General features: G+C 40.9%; 1 protein-coding gene across 5 annotated transcripts in view; it reads left to right on the forward strand.

Annotated features, from left to right (window-relative positions):
• The window catches only part of sart3 (spliceosome associated factor 3, U4/U6 recycling protein), a 134322-nt gene that overhangs the window by 11923 nt on the left and 102676 nt on the right, over positions 1 to 19723 (forward strand). For 4 of the 5 annotated variants that reach the window (XM_048243276.1, XM_048243275.1, XM_048243278.1 and 1 more), the window contains exons 1-4: positions 1053 to 1295; positions 10218 to 10344; positions 12512 to 12616; positions 12776 to 12960. In XM_048243276.1, coding sequence (XP_048099233.1) covers positions 1062 to 1295; positions 10218 to 10344; positions 12512 to 12616; positions 12776 to 12960 — 651 coding nt within the window. In that variant the 5' untranslated portion in view covers positions 1053 to 1061. Of the gene's footprint in view, positions 1 to 1052; positions 1296 to 10217; positions 10345 to 12511; positions 12617 to 12775; positions 12961 to 19723 lie in introns of those variants that run through there. The other variant, XM_048243279.1, reaches the window with a different exon arrangement.

Raw genomic sequence — 19723 nt, forward strand, 5'->3', positions numbered from 1 at the left:
AAAACCAGACTGAAAGTAATCAAAATACCCATTTGATGTTAGGAAGGTGGTTAATTGATTAAAGACTACTTTTTCAATAATTTTGCCAATAAAAGGTAGATTGGATATGGGCCTGTAATTGTTTAGCATGGAGGCATCCAGGTTATTCTTCTTGAGAAGTGGCTTTACAACAGCTGTTTTCAGTGACTTAGGAAAAGTGCCAGACAGCAGTGATACATTTACAATTTGAAGGACATCCGCCGCTATGAGATGAAAAACAGTTTTGAAGAAATTGGTAGGCAGAGTGTCTAAGACACATGTGGAAGAGCTGAGATTCTGTACCGCTTTTTAAGTGTTTCAGAGTCTATCAAGCTGAACTCTGACATTAAGTTTAGTTTCCCTTTTGTTGCTGGAAGTTCAGGTTGTTGAATTTGTAATTGAGCAGATATGTTGAGTCTGATTTTGTCAATTTTACCTTTAAAAAAAGATGAAAACTCATTGCATTTATTAGTTGAGAGAAGTTCAGGTGCTAATTGTGAGGGGGGATTTGTTAATTTATCAACAGTTGAAAATAGAATACGAGTGTTATTTGAACTTCTATTGATAATGTTAGAATGATCAAAGTCAACAGAGGGTAAAGTTGGTATTGCATTTGTAATTCCTAGTCTCAATATCTGTAAAAAAAGAAAGACTGAGTAATGATCTTGCAGTTTACACAGCTGAGCTAGTAGCTATATTTATTGCTCTGTCCTGGGTTGAGAGTAATAGACCTAGGAATGGGGTGTTAGTTGCTGAAGTGCCCTTGAGCAAGGCACCTAACCCTGCACTGCTCCCCGAGCGTCGCTGTTGTTGCAGGCAGCTCACTGCGCTGGGATTAGTGTGTGCTGAGTGTGTTTCACTAATTCAGGGATTGGGATAAATGCAGACACCAAATTTCCCTCAAAAGAGTATATACTTATACTTATATTAGCTATTATTAGGATTTAAATATCCAGACTCACACTCCATTTCGGTAGGTGGCGGTAATGCTTCCAAAAGTTGTTTGACAACCGCCATGAAAAAGGAAAGAAGAAGTTCGGCTAATGCAGCTTCGTCGTTTTATTATCAGCACGCAAAACCAGGTTTGCAATACCCCTGCAATGGAAACCACAGGTGAAGAAGAAACTAAATTGATACAACTTGGAATTGAGGAGGAAGGTGGGGGAAAGGAACGGGATTTGCTGTCTGACGAAGAGGGCATGATACTCGACAAATCAGATGACACATCTGATGATGAGGGAGAGATTGAAGCTGAAATTCAGCGTCTGGAGGAGCAGGTAACGTTAATATCGACATTAAGTCTGACCGTGGTCGGTTTAGTCGTACGTTTGACTAACGTCAATATGTGCCATTAGATGCATTAACTAAGAGGACGTAGCCTAATTAATGTTAATTATTGCCGTAACAGTTAACATTACTCGAATGGTCATTTTCCTGCGCAGCTGTAGCGCTACACTGACCGTAACTGTGCACGATTTTATTACATTTGACTGTGATTACACCGTTTTCCATTTAACACCTGGCACACGAATCTATCTGAGCGTTACTGCAGTACCAGAACCCGTGGTCTATTAAAACTTCTCTGCATTTATTGTTGGAAATGAAGTAAATACCCCGCCATCTTATTTGTCCTTTGACCCGGATGCGATATTTTTTCCCTTGGATGGTAGGGAAAGCAAAGATTGTTAAGGCGGAGCAAGATACTTCGTCGTAGTTCATGTCTATGGGCGCGAAATGGGGATCGAATCCTGTCTGCATAAAGAGGCGTGTCGATGACGTATTGACGAGCGTACGTTGCAACCGGCCAACAGCAGCTGCATAAATAACCGGCGCACACCTGATATAAGGTTGATTTTCTCCAGACTGGAATGCTCAAAAATGCTAAAAATGTACCTGAAATGTTCAGAAGGGTTTGAGGATCATGAAAACGTGCCCGAAATTCACATTCCTAACTCTATAGAACCAAGACCTTAGCATATGTGGTGAAATTCTGAGCTATGCCCATAGACTTCAATGGAGCAGTCGCTGCCTCTGCTCTGCATAAAGGGGGATTTTGACCCCCCCTCGTGCGATCCGGGTTCCCGGAAGTGGCTCCTGATGAAACATCTTGCTCCGCCTTAACAATCTTTGGGGAAAGGTACCGCCAGAGAATAGGCGTGTTCGACTTGAGGCAGATCTGTGCAGATCTGACTTGATGTGATGCATGCTGGGTTGAACACAATGCATACTGGGATGGACGCAATGCTTGCTGATTAGAAATTCTGTCCGACTTCTGTCAGCCGGGGAGGGACTTACCACCGTGACACCATGTCACATGACCTTAAAATATCGCGGGAGTCTTAGCCTGCAGACAGATCTTGCAGTTGCCTTCCACGAGCTGCAAGAGCTAAAACACTCCCTCATGACGTCAGTTCAAAGACGTGATAGGGCCATTTGGGAGGAATGTCCTCATGATGATTATAGGGAGGGAAAGTAATCTCATCGCCATCTAGTGGTTGCGTTCCTAGAGTTTAGCGGAGTGGATGGGATTTTTTTTTTAGAAAAAATATATCTCGGTGCACAGTGGGATCTTAATTTAATGCCTTCCATATGTTAGGCACTGGGGTCACCTCTATTGCTTCAAGTGGTCATACCTTATTTTTAGGATCAGTTGAATTGTTTTGAGTTTTTGTCGTAACACGGTGATAAGGAACTACAGCTGCATGTGACGTCACATGTTTGGGCGCTTAATCTCTAACTGATCAATAAGCAATTTGCTTAACTGGCTTACATATTTTTGTAATAACGGAAGGTGATGTAACCGCGTGGTGATAACCTTTATGTCTGGATAACTGGTGTTGTGCTTCCACTCACATGAAGAGCTGGCAGTAAGTGTTTAGTGGCAATGCTAACCAGGCTAATAAACAAACCATGCTACCGAGTAACGTCGAAGGGTAAAGTCACGTGGCTTTTTTGTAGTTTGTTTATGAAACAAAAGGAGCAATTTCGATTTTTTTAAATAAGGCAAAATAGGGTCTGACATTTTCACAGTTAGAATATTATTACTGTATAGACACTGACAAATATTTTTGGTGGATAAGATCGCTGATTTGGCTTCACAGTATTTTTTTTAAACTAGGTCTATGGGACTTAACATTGGAGCTGCTCTTCGATAGGAACGCAACCACTTGGGGCGCTGGTTTTCACTTTCCCTCCCTATGACGGGAGTCTCATGCTGCTTCCTTATGTTGGAATATGCGAAAATAAACAGAAATCGAAGGGATACCTTCTTATACGTGATTTCTGCAACAATGGTAGGCTAGCCTACTGAAAATGTTTGGATATTCTGTTATTTTCTGCTGTTGGTTCAATAGATAGATATTGAATTTATGTGCTACAAAGCAGGCCTGTTAACTGTATGACAACAGTGGTGTATTTAAACTACATCATAAGAATTTATTTCGTCAGTCATCATGCTCATTTTAATGAGTAAGAATGAAAGTTCTGCTGTATTTATTGCAAACAAAATTCCGCGATATCTCCCGCGAGTCACGTCAGGCAGACTGTAGCCTGTCTGTCTGGGATGAGCTGCCTTCTGTTGTAGCTCCTCCTGGCTAGCCTCTAAAGATCACGTTTACGTAGAAAGCCAGACCAAGTCAGACTCAGTCCAAGTCGAACACGCCTATTGTCTAATAAGGGGAGAACCTTCACTCTCGGAACTCTTCCGGTGTGGTACTGCATCTAGGGGCGCTCACGGGCGAGTCCAGAATGAATGGAGGTCTATGGAGCTGTACCCCTCAAAATCCACTTTTCTCGGGATATCATTTTTTTCAAATAATTTGAATATTGTATTCGAAAGGGGAGACAAAGACAATACACTTGGTTGAGTATTATATTTTTTAAAGTCACTTAATTGTTCTAAAAAGCCTTTCAAACATGTCAGTGATGTCATTCATTAGCTTGATCATAGCATAGCATAGCATCAATGCTAGCGTGTTATGGGCAACAACGACCCAACCTGTAAGAAAACGAAAGGACATGACTCCCGGATTATTTCACTTTTGATTGATAATCCATATCCATTTTGCGAAAAATAAAATAAAATCTGAGGGTTTCAGTTGTTAAATAGGTGAAAACAATAAATGTAGCCATGTAGCTCCATAGGACCCCATGTATTTTTTTGGACTCCTCACCACATCGCCATCTAGGTGAACTCTGGTGAACTGCAGCCAAATTCGGTTTGTATGGGATTAATAGAGAGTGGGGAGGCTCTCCGTAGATGGGCTCTGGTACCGCCTTTTTCGGGTTGTGGCTAGATGGGATACAGCTAAGTAAGTGAAATCTCGCCGCTCAGGACAGGAAGTAGGAAGCGATCGTGGATATTCCAAAGGAAACAAGAAAAATAGCTATTTTGCGAACATTAACATCACTTTTATGTTATAAATTCATGTTAGAAATACTATTACAAAATATATAGTTTAGTTATGATCACGGGTGTCCCAAAGAGGTATAATATATATGGACACGTAACTTTAACTTTACCCTGCGTTACGAGAACTTATAATTAAAGACGATCTAAAGACGTCTCAGCCATGGATATCCGTGTCATAAATGAAAACTATTTTTACGGAAAAGAGTTGTGAAAGAGTTGCTTCAATTGCACAACGAACACTGTCCTTTCCCTTTGGGGATGGACCATAACTTGCTGTGATGAAGCTGCTAACGATTGGACTGAGATCGTAACTTTTGAAACCTGGCATGCAATATATACTTCTGCACGGAGACTCGACTCCATCTGTAGAGAACACAACATGTAGGCTTACATATATGTGCAATGTATTGGCAGTACCATTATTAATCATATAGATATATGCAGTGAACATAATATATTATAATAAAAACTGAATAAATATGGTATGAACCATATGGACCGATATGTACAGTACAGTTATGTGCAGTGTGGTAACAGTACCATTGTAGTGCAGAAACATAAACATCAGAGAGACTTGCTTCTACAGCTACATAAGATAAGAGTTAGAGAGTCACAATATGTCCAATATGATTTCATTTAATTTTAGGGGGGTGGGGTTTGTGATTTTCACATACAAACAAATAATAAAGACAAAATAGAATATTTCCTGTGTTGGTAACTTTACTCATAAATCTATCTACAGTCAAGTATGCAATTAGAGAAATACAATAAAATATCAATATAATACATTTTGTGTGGGGTTGGTTAAGACACACTGAAGGCATGATGCCACCATAGGTTTGCAGAGAACTATATACAGTATGCACACTGAAGGCATGATGCCACCATACAGTAGGTTTGCAGAGAACTATATACAATATGCACACTTGAAAGGGGTGGGGTGGTGGTGTGGGGGAGTTGTGAGGGCCGCTGAAAGCCAGTGTCCATCCTCACAGGAAGGGGTGGGGTGGTGGTGTGGGGTTGGGAAGGCCACTGAAAACCAGTGTCCATCCTCACAGAAAAGAGTTACAGTTAATCTGCAGCCTTAGACACTGGTTAGCAGAAGGTGTCCACTACAAACCAACAAACCCCACTTCTAAAAAAACACAAACACACTCGTGCACTCCCCGGGAAAACAGGAGATTCTGTCAATCTGAATTTTGAGTTGTTAAGTTGCTTACATAATAACATTGGCCTTTATATGACACATTATATGACACAGGAGGGAGAGGGAGGCGCACACACACACACACACACACAAACTCGCGCATACAATGCTAAGCTAACAGCTAGACTATCGATTTAAAAATGGACATTTTTTTTAGCTGAACTCACCGTCCTGACCAAAACTGCGGTCTTTAGTTAAGACTGTAAACTTAGTCATGGTTTCTTCCTCGTAATCACTGAAGTACTTCTCAAAACTCCTGTACGACGAGAAGAAAGCTGCCATTGTTATGTAGTAACAATAGTAGTAACAAGTAACAATATCGTCCGTAAATGGGCTCTGGTATCGTCGAGATTTTGCGATATTTCACTGTCTGTTACGTAACTTCCGTTCTTAGCTGTATCCCATCTAGCCACAACCCCTTTTTTGTCTCTGATTGGCTAGAAGGGCTCTCGCCCGATTGGTTATTTGATTTGGCCGTGAAACGTCATGTCACGTTCACGTCACAAGTGGTCGTCTAGTCTGTTTTGATCGTCTTTACAACAGAAGTAGCTAAACAAAGTCAATCCAACAGGCTAAAGCGAAGTGCGTGCCGTCAGATTTATATTCCAAGTTCACAATTTCATAGCATGTTTAGATCGTGTTTAGATTAGTCCTAGCTGTTTGTGGGAGTTTTGTGATGACCGTGAACTTGGGAGTACAAATCTGACCAGCCTTTCATAAATTCGCCGTGGCTCGAGCACTGAACAGTTATAATATTAAGAGTAGGGCCTACATAAGCAACAACCTCTAACAGTTAGGCTCCAAGTTTTCCCAACCAGCAAATAGGCTTGGAACAGCAACAGAACAGTCAACACAGAGTTCATTAAGGCTCCCTGATGTGACGAGAGATGTGTTGGTTCTAACTTGTATCCTGCCTGCTCAACAGAAACTATTTAAAGGGACACCAGGCAAGCCTGATGCTTTTTCTCTACAAAACTCCCCCTTGTTTGGTCTGAAGCTCTTTTCCTTTTCTTTGCGTCTTCCGTCAAGGGTTTTCGCTGCTTCTTCGCCGGCTCTGCCATTATACACACGTTTGCAACAATCTTTAGCTTTTCGTTAGCCTGCCTCTGTGCTGTAAACTGATCCTGCTTCGGTCGGCGGGTAGGATACACCGAACTTGCAAGTGGGATATTCTTCCTACAGGCAGTTGGGGCGGGTGAGAGAGCCTTCATTCGCCCCCGTAATGAGTCATTTAACCATATACCGACTTACAAAGATGATTAATTAACACGAAAACGTTGCCTGGTGTCCCTTTTAACGAAACTATTACCTCCAAATTATTACCAAAGTCAAGGTATAATAAATTGTAATAGGCTACCACAGATTAATGAAGCCGCAGTCAGCCAATTGCATAAAATACACCACAGTATGACAAATATGACAGATTTTATTTTTTGTGAACCTAATATTGCATAAGTGCTTCCCCTACCATCCTGGGATATTGCGACCCGGATACCTGACATATTATGGGGAAATGAAAACCAGCGCCCCCAGTGGTTAGGTTCCTATCGAAGAGCAGCTCCAATGTTAAAGGTGCTCTAAGCGATGCCATGTGTTTTTTTAAGCTTACTTTTTAAGCTTACTTACTGCAAACATCACCTAACCAACCGCTAGCTGTCTGTGTCCTGAATACACTGTAAAACAACGTAATCTCTGTTGACAGCCCAGGCTCCAAAAATGGCAACAAAAACAACCTGGGCAAACCTAGCCCATAAAAGCAAACAAACTATTCCAGCAAAGCACAGACGAGATGCGCGTTTAGGAGAGTTTCAATTGCATGGGAGCAGCACGGGAGGGAGGGGAAGAAAGTAGCGAGCTAGCTCTCGGTTTTGTTTGCTCAGTTTGCTCTGGGTAGCCTGAGCTCCGCTCTGCTTAGGTTAAAAGGAGGATCATTCACGAGAGGATTTTGGGCTGCACAGATTCAACACAGATCTTGTTAGAATGGTGAAATACCAGATACAGAGATAGGAATACACAGATGACATTAGTATATATGCTCTTTTGATCCCATGAGGGAAATTTGGTCTTTGCATTTATCCGAATCCGTGCTTAGTGAAAGCACACAGTGAGGTGAAGCACTAATGACTGAACTTAACTGAAACACACTAATCCCGGCGCAGAGAGCTGCCTGCAACAACAGCGGCGCTCTGGGAGCAGTGAGGGGTTAGGTGCCTTGCTCAAGGTTCGAACTGGCAACCCTCCGGTTACAAGTCCGAAGAGCTAACCAGTAGGCCATGGCTACCCTCTAAAAGCAGTCCCTCCAGCAGTGCTGGATAAATGGTTAGGTCCACTCATGCATTTGGGTTCTCTGCCCTCTTCAGGCCTGGAGTTGAAAAAGCTGCGGTTGTGCTCATGCTTAGTGTGTTCTGTTCTTTGGCGAAACAATAATATTTTATTTTTTTCACTTATCGGCCAATTATATATTGGCCGCCGATATCGTGCATCCCTAATTGAAAATTGATCTAATTAACACATTGTTACAGCTACAGGAAATTCTTTCTAATTGTCACACATAGAGGCTTATAATTTTCTACATTTTTCTAAATGTATGATTTTCTAATACTTTTTCTACATCTGCTTACCTGCTAATCCCTCATATAAGTTTCCCTCATGGGAAATTTTGGATGATTGAGGCATGGTATCAGGCCTGCAAATGTTTGAAAATGAATCAATTTGTTTGTTTCATTTTCTCAAAGGGTCAAAATCACACATTGTTTCTTTATCTCTCTCAGTTAATTAGTGGAGGACATATTTGCCAGTCGTGTTGATAAGCCTAGTCATGCACTGTTGCAAAAAATGCGACTAAATCATTGCAATGATTGCACAATGATTGGAGTTACTGTAAGCCTAATTGGTCAGTCTTTAAAGGAGAATTCCGGTGTGATATTGACCTAAAGTGTGTTGAAACATGATACCGAGTGTGAACGTATGTCTCATAGGCCATCTCGGCTTGTCCCCTGCACTCCAAAAATCTGGCGCTTAGTTAGCCGATGCTACCAACAGCTTTTTCAATGGTGGTGCTTCGCATCGGATAGCCATGCAAATAAATCACTGTTTTACACCATTTACGAGGCTCAATGTATCTCCACACTTCATTGGTAGACTTCCGAGGGCCCTGACATTTAAAACGAGACATTGAGAACTTTGAAAAGCATTGGTAGTTTACTTTACAAGACGCATTTACAGACAGTATCTTCACAAAGTTTAGCTTAAAGCCATCTTGAATTTAGTCACCATAAGTCGAAATGACGAGTAAGAATGAACAGGTATGATAAGGATCAGATTCCAAAAAATAATTCTGTGGAAATGCATGGATTCCAGTTTCTTCCAGTAGCAGCAACTGGAATCCATACATTTCCACGGAATTATTTTTGGAATCTGATCCCTTATCATACCTGTTGCTAGGTTACGGGGACGCTGGCGAGACACCCCGGCCTGACATCATGTTTTTGTTTGTTTTTATGTAATGTTCGTAATTTTATGTAATGTCATGTTTATTTTTGTATTGGTTTGTCTAGTTAAATGTTTTCCCTATTTATTTACGCTATTTTTTGATAATTTTCGTTTATTCGTAGTCCTTTTTACTCCTAAGTCAGCTGATGTCGTTGACATTTGTCCATTGGGAGCTTGCTATGGCTAGCTTTTGCCCTAGCTGGGCATTGGACATCCTTCTATCTATCCGTGAGCAGTGCAGCACTTCACTGTCTGGTCGAGGGGATCTCTCGGGACAGCTGGACCTAGGCTCTACTCTCTGCGTAAAGATCTACCGTGGGTCGCCCGAGCTGTTGCTGACCCGCGAGCTGCCTTGCCAACTGCAGACTAACGCTAACGGTGAAGAGCTGCATTCTCAATGAGCAACAAACGTCGCTGTTAAGTCCAATCAATTGCCGATCTACACGCATCGCCAGTACTTTGACTGTGCTTCAATCATCTCCAGACTGCAGTCTAGCAGGCCTAGCTTCTAATGTTAACGTTATCTCCAGACTGCCAGTGAATTCACCGGTTTGGTCAGTTGCTAAAGAACTTGGCATTGCATCGGTTGTGAAGACACAGCTCTGTGCGCAGTTTTCACGGATCATTGCCCTTGGACATTTTCAGCTGGTTTGGAAATTGGACTGATTTTAACATCACTTTTTCCCCTTTTAAAATATATTTCTTTTTTTTTATTTGTTTATTTGTTTTGTTGTCTGTCTTGTATGTCTTGGTGTCACGGGTACGCTGGCGACTACGCCGCTCCGTCCGGCATTTTTTGTATTTGTTATTTTTTAAATGTATTTGTCTTGTCTTGATGTCATGGGTACGCTGGCGACTACGCCGCTCCATCCGCATCTTTTGTCTTGTTATGTGTCTTGTTTGTGGAGCGCTTTGGATTGCACTATGTGCATGTTAAATGCGCTTTAAAAATAAATCTGACTTGACTTGACTTGACTTGAGACATACGTTCACACTCAGTATCATGTTTCAACACACTTTAGGTCAATATCACACCGGAATTCTCCTTTAATGTGTCTTTTGCTCATCTCATTTTATTTGGAATTTTAGCTCTCCATCAATGCCTTTGACTACAATTGCCATGTGGACCTCATCAAGCTTTTGCGGCAGGAAGGGAAACTGCATCGTCTACGTAAAGCCCGATTGAAGATGAGCGAGCTTTTCCCACTTACCGAAGGTAAAGCAGTTTTTGTCCCTTATGGGTTTGAATGTAAAAGGGCACGCAGGCGAGACGCGCCGTTCCGTCCATTTGATTTTGAAATACCGTATTTTCCGGACTATATGTTGCACCTTTTTTAGTTTTTTGGCAAGTTTGGTCTGGTCGATTTATATATGAAAATATTAGTATATATATATATATTATATATATATAAAATATATATATATATAATTGAACATGTTTTTAAATGTTAATTCATATTAACTTCACTTGGTCACAACTTCACTTAGTGTCTTAAAGAAGGCTACTAATAGGCCTATGCCTTTAATTTAAAGAAGCCCTATGCAGGTCTGGTTATTCCTTCGCTGTTTCTGGGTTTTCGCCTGATTTGAGCTCACATTTTTCACGACATGGCTCCCACTGCAGCTTCGGTAGCCAGTGACTGCTACGCTAAACCCCCACTAGCTAGCGAGCTAGCCATCGAGAAACCAAGCTAAACACATACAGGGCTCACAATGAAACAATTTCAACAGCAACAAAGCCAAGTCGGAGTCCGCTTTGCAGTCTTCTTAGAAACTACAATCTGACTACATTTTCGAGGCGCGATATACTTCCGCTGAGTTACATCCGGATTTGTTTGGACCGTGACCAGAAAGTTGCATATTCGTTTTTTTCCGCGGAGAAGCACTAGGGGGAGACGAAGCACCCACCAAACCACCCAAAAAGTGTTGTAGAACCATCAGAATGACTGTCAACCTGCATAATTAAGGTAATTTTTGCTAAAATTGTTGCATAGGGCTTCTTTAAGGAGTTCAAAGAAAAGAAGAACAAACAAAAAGCGCTGCCCCTTTAAGAAATACAATTCAGTAAATTCATGTTGATAAACAGGAACAAAAATAGGTTTTATATAACAGGTTTTTATTTTTATGTTTTATTCTGAGGCATTTCGTTTGAATGCAGCGGTAGGCTATCAAAAGCATACGATTTTCGGTTTGGTTTGGGATTTAATTTACTTTTTTGGACTGTTTGATTATATTGCTAAATGTTGGGACTGATGGGTACTGAAATCTGGGGGGTATTTGATGGTTGACTATTAAGTTTCATATAGTTGAAAGAGTGTAGGGAATTCCACCCGCTGTGGATTTATTGCGAGACAGGCAGTTGCTTTAATTCAGTCATTGAACGTGCGCTGCGCTGTGCCGGTGGCCTAAATTGATTTTTTTTTTTTTTTTTTTTACTTTTTTTTTTTAATTTTATTAAATTCGTAGGCTGGAATTCCTCGCGGCAACAATTGTGTTTAAACGTAGTGGCTTCAGCCTCTGGCATAAAGAGGATGGCAAGCGACTGAGAGCAACGTGTTGAGACCCATTAGGACAATGACTTTTCATTGGCAACAGTATTAAACCAACCAACAATATAAATTATTAAGAAGAGCTCTAATTTCATTGAGTTAAATCGAAACAATGTCTTATAGTGCTCGTGGACTGATAGCCATAGGCTACTGGCAATTATCATCCCGGCCATAATTTGAGGATTTACGGGTATAGGATATGCCTCTGAATCATGTGATGCGTCCGAACAGCAGCATCTGCTGGGTGAATGTCATTGCGCTATCTATCATCGTTCGCCAAACCTTCTAATAAAAATTGTAAATCTTACACAAACTTATAAAATACTCTCAAGACAGACTTGCGGAATAGGCTGCAGGGCAACAGTCTGACAGCCTGCATGAAAATAAGCATAAATGGTCCGCACTTGCAAAAGAGTGCAATTAGGGCCCTTGTTGTTTTGCACTTCAGTGTTGTATAGTTTGTACAGTATAGCCTAGTGTTTGTTAAAATTGCACATATTAATTCACTGTTCTTGTTTCAGTTGTTAGGTTGTTTAGCACTTTGTAACACACTATTTGTAAATATTTGTATAGATTTGTATTGGCCTATATGGTGTTAAAATTGCACTTGCAACTGTTATTTTGATAAATAATTGATATTCATAATTTTATAATTGTAATATGGCACAAACCAATCCCCCCCACCCCCGACGGCAAACCCCACCTACCACCTTGACTAACAAATTTTCTGCGGGAAACCCTGGGCCCCGGTTGAATTGACGTGGAATTACCCATATATCTAATGTAATTTAATTGAATCTAAAATGATTAAGTTCTCTTGACATTAATTTGTAGAGCTGTGGCTTGACTGGCTAAAAGATGAGATTAAGCTTGCAGAAGATGTTCCTGAGCGAGAGAGGATGTATGAGCTGTTTGAGAAAGCGGTGAAAGACTACATCTGTGAGTTTTACCTTTTAATTGTTGGGAACTACTGTTCAAAGTTACAGTTCACTTTGCTAATTTACTAAAGGAATAAATTATTTCGAGAGATAATCAGTACCACTTGGAAGCGGCTAGTCCAACATTTAATAACATATAACCTAAACATTGTGATTGCAGGTCCAGATATCTGGCTTGAGTATGCCCAGTACTCCATTGGTGGTATGGGATCACCTGGAGGAATTGAGAAGGTCAGGACTCTTTTCGAGAGAGGCCTGTCTGCAGTGGGTTTGCACATGGTAAAAGGTGCTGCCTTATGGGAAGCCTACAGAGAGTTTGAGCTGGCTATTATGTCATCATTGCAGGTATGATTTATTTATTTTGCCTGATCAAATAAGTTGTTGCGTTAAGATGATTGATAAAGCTTCCACTGGTTTTACTCTATAACATGCAATGCATAAATGGATAGTTACGGTAATTGGAAAACAAGACATACATCCACTGGAGTGATGAATTGGGCTACAGTTGCTGCAGTTTAGTACCAGATGGTAGCTTGACACATCATCTTTTAAAATTGAACATTAGTCTGGGGAGTCTGCTCTGTACTTTCTGCTGCACGAGGCGTGATCAGCGGGCATAGTTTAAATGACTCTGTATGCAATTTGATAGTCCTTCAACCAATCAGACCAACTATCCGGGTGCGCCAGGTGGATAAGCCAGTTTGTGATTGGTCCCCATAGATTTGTAATGGAAGTAGAATAGAAAAATTTGGAAAATTTCCAGCCTGAGCTTCAGGGCAAAATCAGATCGCCGGCAGATCGGGCTGGGTTTACCTAGTCTAACCAGATTGGTCATTCCATGTGAAATCAACTGGTGCCTCCTTTAACTCCCTCACATTTTCTTTATTCTCCATTGTGTGCCTCTTCATCTCAGAGGAATGCCTGCAAAGTTATACCTCCAAATTTTTGAGTATTTCTATGAGAATTTTATTGTTGGGTATACCTACCCAATTTCAGAAAACAACTCAGTTTCTTCTGCAGGACTAAGCGTCAACTCAAGCAAAGACTCTGGACTCTCAAATTCGAAGGGGTTTTGGATCCTCCTTTTATCATTCAGAATGTCATACCTCTCTGTTGGGGAAATAGCGATCAAAATGCTCTCAATAAGCGCAGCGAGATGAGTTTGAATAAGAGCAGAGAGGTGTTTCACGTGTGTGACCGCAACATCATGTCATCTACTTCCTGAATTTTTGGTCAACGATACCCGGGACACCGAACCACCGGGGCACATGAAATTTGGTGGGTATGTAGCCCCACTAGACTTTTACGGAAAAATTTCGTTTCTTCCCCGGGGCCCCCCCGTGCTGGGCCCCTCGAACCGCAAAAAAAGCAGTGTTTCCTAAATAACTACCTGAACCGTGGCACTGAGGATGAAGAATCTTTTGTGGTATGTTGGTCTCAAGGGCCCACATCAATCTGGCCCATAATCACTCATTTGTGATTTGCACCCCCCCGGTAAGAAATGAAAATGCAATATTATTCTGCTTTAATCGCCCCTATCTTCAGTTAAGATGTTCAGAACTGCACAAATTTTATGTGTATGATTGACCTGGCATTCTCTGGGGGTATGCCAGTTTTGTAGAATTTCATCCATGGGGGGGTCTAAAAAAAATTAGGTTATGTGTACATTTAGTGACTGTACACTCATTGGCCTGTAGATGGCGGTGCACACATATATACATGTACACACACACACACAGGCACCCGCATACTATCGGTATTAGAACGGCCGATACATAATTACAAATTCAGTAGGATTAAAAGAAAGCCAAAATAAATATTCATCATCATGGCTGCATTTCCAGTATTGGTGATAAGTAGTCGTTTGTCCACTAGATGGCGCATCGTTGCAGTGAGACGTAATTTTGTTGGAAGTTAAAAGTGGGTTGGAAAAACAATGGACGCTTCCTACAAGGAGTGTAGTTTACCGCAGAGAACGTCTAATAAGGATAGGATGAACTCCCTGATGCATTTTTGCATTTAGAATAGCCAGAGCGTGGATATCTCAATCGGAAAATTAAACCATATCGGGTGCCTATGGACTAGGCTGGGTGAACCCAGCCTGATCTGCCCGCTTTTTATTTTTTGATTTCTTAAAAGATTGAGCTTGGTCTGGTGAAAGCCAGACTAGCCATGGAGATGGTTTTGTTTATAAATAAATGAATAACATTATGCTGATACCTTTTGCTTTTCCCAAATACAATGTAGCCTACAGGTGTAAGTGACCTTTCATCAATCCAGTTGCAATGGATGAACTGTGATGAACTGCCCTACTTGTGATTGTTGAGATTTTAAAGGTTTTATAATAATGCTACATCTTCTTTGGCTATTCTACAATCTATTCACCTTTTCAGCACCAGTAGGCTACTTTCTGTGCAGCCGCGCACACACACACTCAGGCATGCCAAACAAGCATACACAAAAGTTTCAAGAGTGGGGGATGGAGTAAAATATGGAGACAAATTGAAGTGTGATTTATTTTTGCGGAACGGATGTACAGGACTGAGCGGCCGTCATATTTTGTATCGCTATGCGGTACATCTAGTTCGTTTTACAACTCCGCTATTCTTGCCTGTCATATTTGCGGCCCCATCGCTGGTTATGCCCTCACAATTGCCCCAGTCAAGTCCACACTTAACCACATAGTCGTTCAAAACCCGAAATATCTGTTCTCCTGTAGTTCCCGTAGGGATATTCAAGCAACACAACATGTCCTCCATAAATTTATTTTCCCAGCCATACCTAACATAAACCAGCAAGGTTGCGCAATCTGAGACGTCAGTGCTCTCATCCAGCTGTATTGAGAAACACCCTGCTGCCTTTAGTCGGTTAACAAGCTGCTCCTCGAGGTTGTCTGCAATGTCATGTATTCTTTGTGAGACAGTGTTGTTACTCATGGGGATGCATTTTAATTTTTCAGCAGACTTCTCGTCAATGACCGCGCTAACCATGTCAATTGCGGCAGGCAAAAGTAATTTTTCAGCGATAGTGTTTGGCTGTTTCTCAATGGCCACACGGTAAGCAATCTGGTAAGAGGCGAGTTGGGCTTTGTCATTTAATGTGACATTTCTGCGGAGAACGTTTGCAGATGATTTAATCTCCTGTGCCTTTCTTTGAAAGAAATCTAATGGTTTGTCCACAAATTCAGGGTGCAGTGTTTCTAAATGTCTCAAGTTTAGTTGGCTTCAAACTCTCGTTCGCCAGTTTTTCACTGCAAATGACACACATTGGCCTTGCATCCTGGCTAGGACCAGCACAATTTACAAAGCCGTAATTCAAAAAGTTATCTTTGTACGGCCTTGCCGTTGTCGCTATTTTTATTTTCTTTGCAGGAGGACGAGGCTCAGATCCTTGTGCTGCAGCGTTAATGCTAGCCTCATTTTCACATAGGCCTACACCCTCTGTATTTTCAACGCTAACACTAGTTGCAGATTCATTGCGGATTGGCACCTGACCTCACTCGCTTTCCTGAAGTGCACTAACCTTTGCTGATTCTATCATCGTTACCCTTTCTCGACAACCAAGCAAGCATTTCTCAACTTTATGTTAAACCTATCTGCAGGTAGCCTACACTCGTTCAGGGCTGGCAGATACAATTGGATTCGCCCAGAGCGGTATATATACGACTCTGGATTCGCCGACTCACTAGCTCCCTCGTGTCAGAAAGGTATATTGCAGATAGGGCTGGGATAAACGATTATTTTTTAAACGATTAATCTAGCGATTATTTTTTCGATGCATCGATTAATCTAACGATTCATTTTTCAGTCTGATTCGAATTTGATTCGATTATCGATTTATCTCCCTATTAATTCACTATAATCGCAACTTATACATGTTTATTTACATATCTGAATGAAAAAACATGAATTTTTTAACATTGCAATATTTGTTTATTGCTCTTTAAGATTCCAAAATAAGACTACGCCTATACAAGTGCAAAGTAATGCATTCTTAGTTAGAGGTAGCATTCAATAATGTTCAGTAGTGTATGTCAATTAATTGAGTGCCTGTCATTTTAAGACGTTCGTGTGGGAATCCTTGCAATTAACATTAACACAGTTAAAAGGCTGCTGATGTGTGGATGCAATTCATAACATAGTCAGTTCAAATAACGGTTCGTAGGGCCTACTTCTTTGGACAAGCACTTTTGAGTCTTAGAAAACACTTTTCCATTTACATCAGGATTTTGCAAACATTCCGAGTCAATAAAATGAGCCCTGCATGAGTAAGGAATACAAGCAGCTGCAAGTAAGAATGCTAAAGTTGACATCCAAACAGTATTCTTACGTTAGCTTTGAGATACTGCTTGATTGCATACTGTCTCTTAGTTTAGTCTCCTCAATGTACTAAGTTATGTTGTGATAAGACCTTAGCAGAGTTTAGAGTTTACTTTAACTTTTAATGCAGTAGTTTAGAACAAATTTGCGCAGCATGGACACGATGCTAAGCGGATTTAATAGCAATTTAGCCCACTGTTATATGCAGTGCTTCTATGTGGCAACAACAATCCTTCAACAATCGTGAATATTTTGTTAAATGCACATGCAGAGGAGCAGCGGGCTCGTTACGAGAGAGAGCGGGCGGGGCGAGGAAAGGCTGTGTGAGTAAAAAGTGCAGCTCAATGAAATTAATTTATCTTATCTTTAAAATAGTAGGCCTACAACATAGAACAATGTGTTCTATCAATGTGTGGTGGCCGGTTTTGATTTCGTGGTGCCCAGCCACAGATTAGTCAACGTATGGAAAACACTGAAGGTATAAAATTAAAAATATTTAGCAGCACACGTTATGCTTGATGAATCGACGCTCATATTTTGCGTCGACGTCATCGATTACATCGACGCGTTGTCCCAGCCCTAATTGCAGATCTACATTGTGACAAGGCGACCCCAAAAAAATCTCTTGCGACCCAACTGTGAGTCGCGACCCAGTCTTTGGGAAACAATGCTCTAAAATATAGGTTTATCTGTAAAAAGCACCAATCTTAATGACCCACAGCATGAGGTACAAGCCAAAGTTTTCTTTCTGTTGACCCTGCTGACAGCTTAAAAGTGTTAGATCTAAATTTTGTCTTTCATTGTCCCCTCGGAACATATTCAAGCTTGGTAAAAAAGTTACAAAAATCAGTGGTCAAAATGATCATGTGGGTCAGATGCCATGTGGTTGAACATTTTATGGGATAGAGATGAGGTATATCTCATGTAAAATTTGAAATGGTGAAATTTTCCATATTTTAGTTTATTTCGTTTTTCCATAATGTAGCTTGCACATCAATAACATTCTGAAGAATGCTCATAGAGACTTAGTTTGTCCTCACCTCACAGGGTGACAAAGCTTCCAGAGAAAGACAATTGTTTACTCTTGACAAAACTGAGCTCAACATTTGAGAAAGCTTCATGGTAACTTCAAAACTAGAAAGGAACATGCACTATTTGAAAAGTTTGTTTTTTCATTTTCATTTACTTTGAAATGTTACCTATGCCTGAAATGTGGTGAACATATATAGATTGTAGGTTTAAAAAGTCTTCTTGGAAAAGTTTTAAGATCTGGCCACACGGTCATTCAGCGAACAACAGAGCATCCATAGCTGCATTTCGATTACAGAAACTGTAATAAAAGCAAAATACCCATGTAGCAGGAACATTTATAGGAACCTCCAGCTATTCAGCCCTTTCAGCTGATGTGTCTCCACTTCTTAGAGGATCTACCCAGTGCCGGTTCAGACCTCCATGGGGCCCTAAGCAAAATACTGCTAAGGGGCCCTCCTACCTGAACTCTGAGCCCTAAAATGTATAGTACCATCTGACACGTTACTAACCTGACTCTCGCCAGATGGAACAAAATTAATCTGGCGAGAGTCAGGTTAACACCTCAGTGCTCCCAATACAATCATCCCACCCCATTTTGGATGTCTGGAAGTTACCAAATATAGTGTTTTTTCCCAATAAAGGGTCTGGGCTGTTTGCTTTTGATGTTTGCTGTACATATCCCCTTGCAAAAAATAACTGCAGTTTTTTCAAAGTAGCCTACATTTCAGTTATACTACAGTAGGCTACAATGCAGTATAGTATTTTCATGTCTAAAATACTGCATTTCTGTAGTAAAGTACAGTACTATGCACAATGCAGTTTTTTGCGTCTAAAATACTGAATTCCCTGGATAAGAGCTGCAAATATTTTCTCCAAAACTGCAGTTTTCATACTCAGAAATCTGCAGTTTGACACTTGAAGTAGTGCAGTTTTTTTTGTAAGGGTCTGTTAGCCTGCTGACTGACTGTTCTTCACCTGTGCCTGTAGTAGGCTACTTGCCAAAGACATAGGCTATGAACTGGCTCCCCTGATTCTCTTATATATTATTTCAATATTTTTTTCAAACGTAGGCTATTTTAAAAAAATCATTTTAATACTTCATATAGGCCTAATTTACGATGTGCATCTACTGTCCCATTCAAAGGAATCATATGTAAGATTGTGGCCAAAACTGGTACTGCAATCACTTTCAAATTACTGTAGAGCGGTGTATCCCCTCCTCTTCCCCCCTAACTCGAGGTTGCCAACCTGGATGCCGAAACACTACTGACTTTGTGATTAGTAGATAGGTGGAGGGTGGCGCATCAGGCCAAAACACAACATCAACATCAGTTGAGGGCTGCAACTTCACTTTTTAAATGATAATATCCTGGCCGGACTACTGTTGTCAGTGATGAATTTGAAATGAACATGATTTCTTACTGTCTACTGACTTATCAGGGCCATTTTATGATTAATTGAAACACATTTCTTACATACGGTTCCTTTAAAGATGCGGTTATTTCAAAATGTAGCCAGTCGCCCGCATTAAAAAAACGGAATATGCAATTATATTTCACAACTTTGCGAAGTACTGTGACTGAGAAAGGCTGGCAAGCAAGCTGCAGAAAGATCAGGGGATTCACTTCCCTGTTAGGTAGGCCTAGGCTAGGCCAACAACACGCGCTGGAGAGATGCATGTTGACATCAAACCATGGAACGAACGCAAGTTTACCTGACTGCTGTTCCTGCTGGTCATTCTTGTGACGTTTCTTCCT

This window comes from Alosa alosa, chromosome 5 (genome assembly GCF_017589495.1).
Source record: "Alosa alosa isolate M-15738 ecotype Scorff River chromosome 5, AALO_Geno_1.1, whole genome shotgun sequence".
NCBI lineage: Eukaryota > Metazoa > Chordata > Actinopteri > Clupeiformes > Clupeidae > Alosa > Alosa alosa.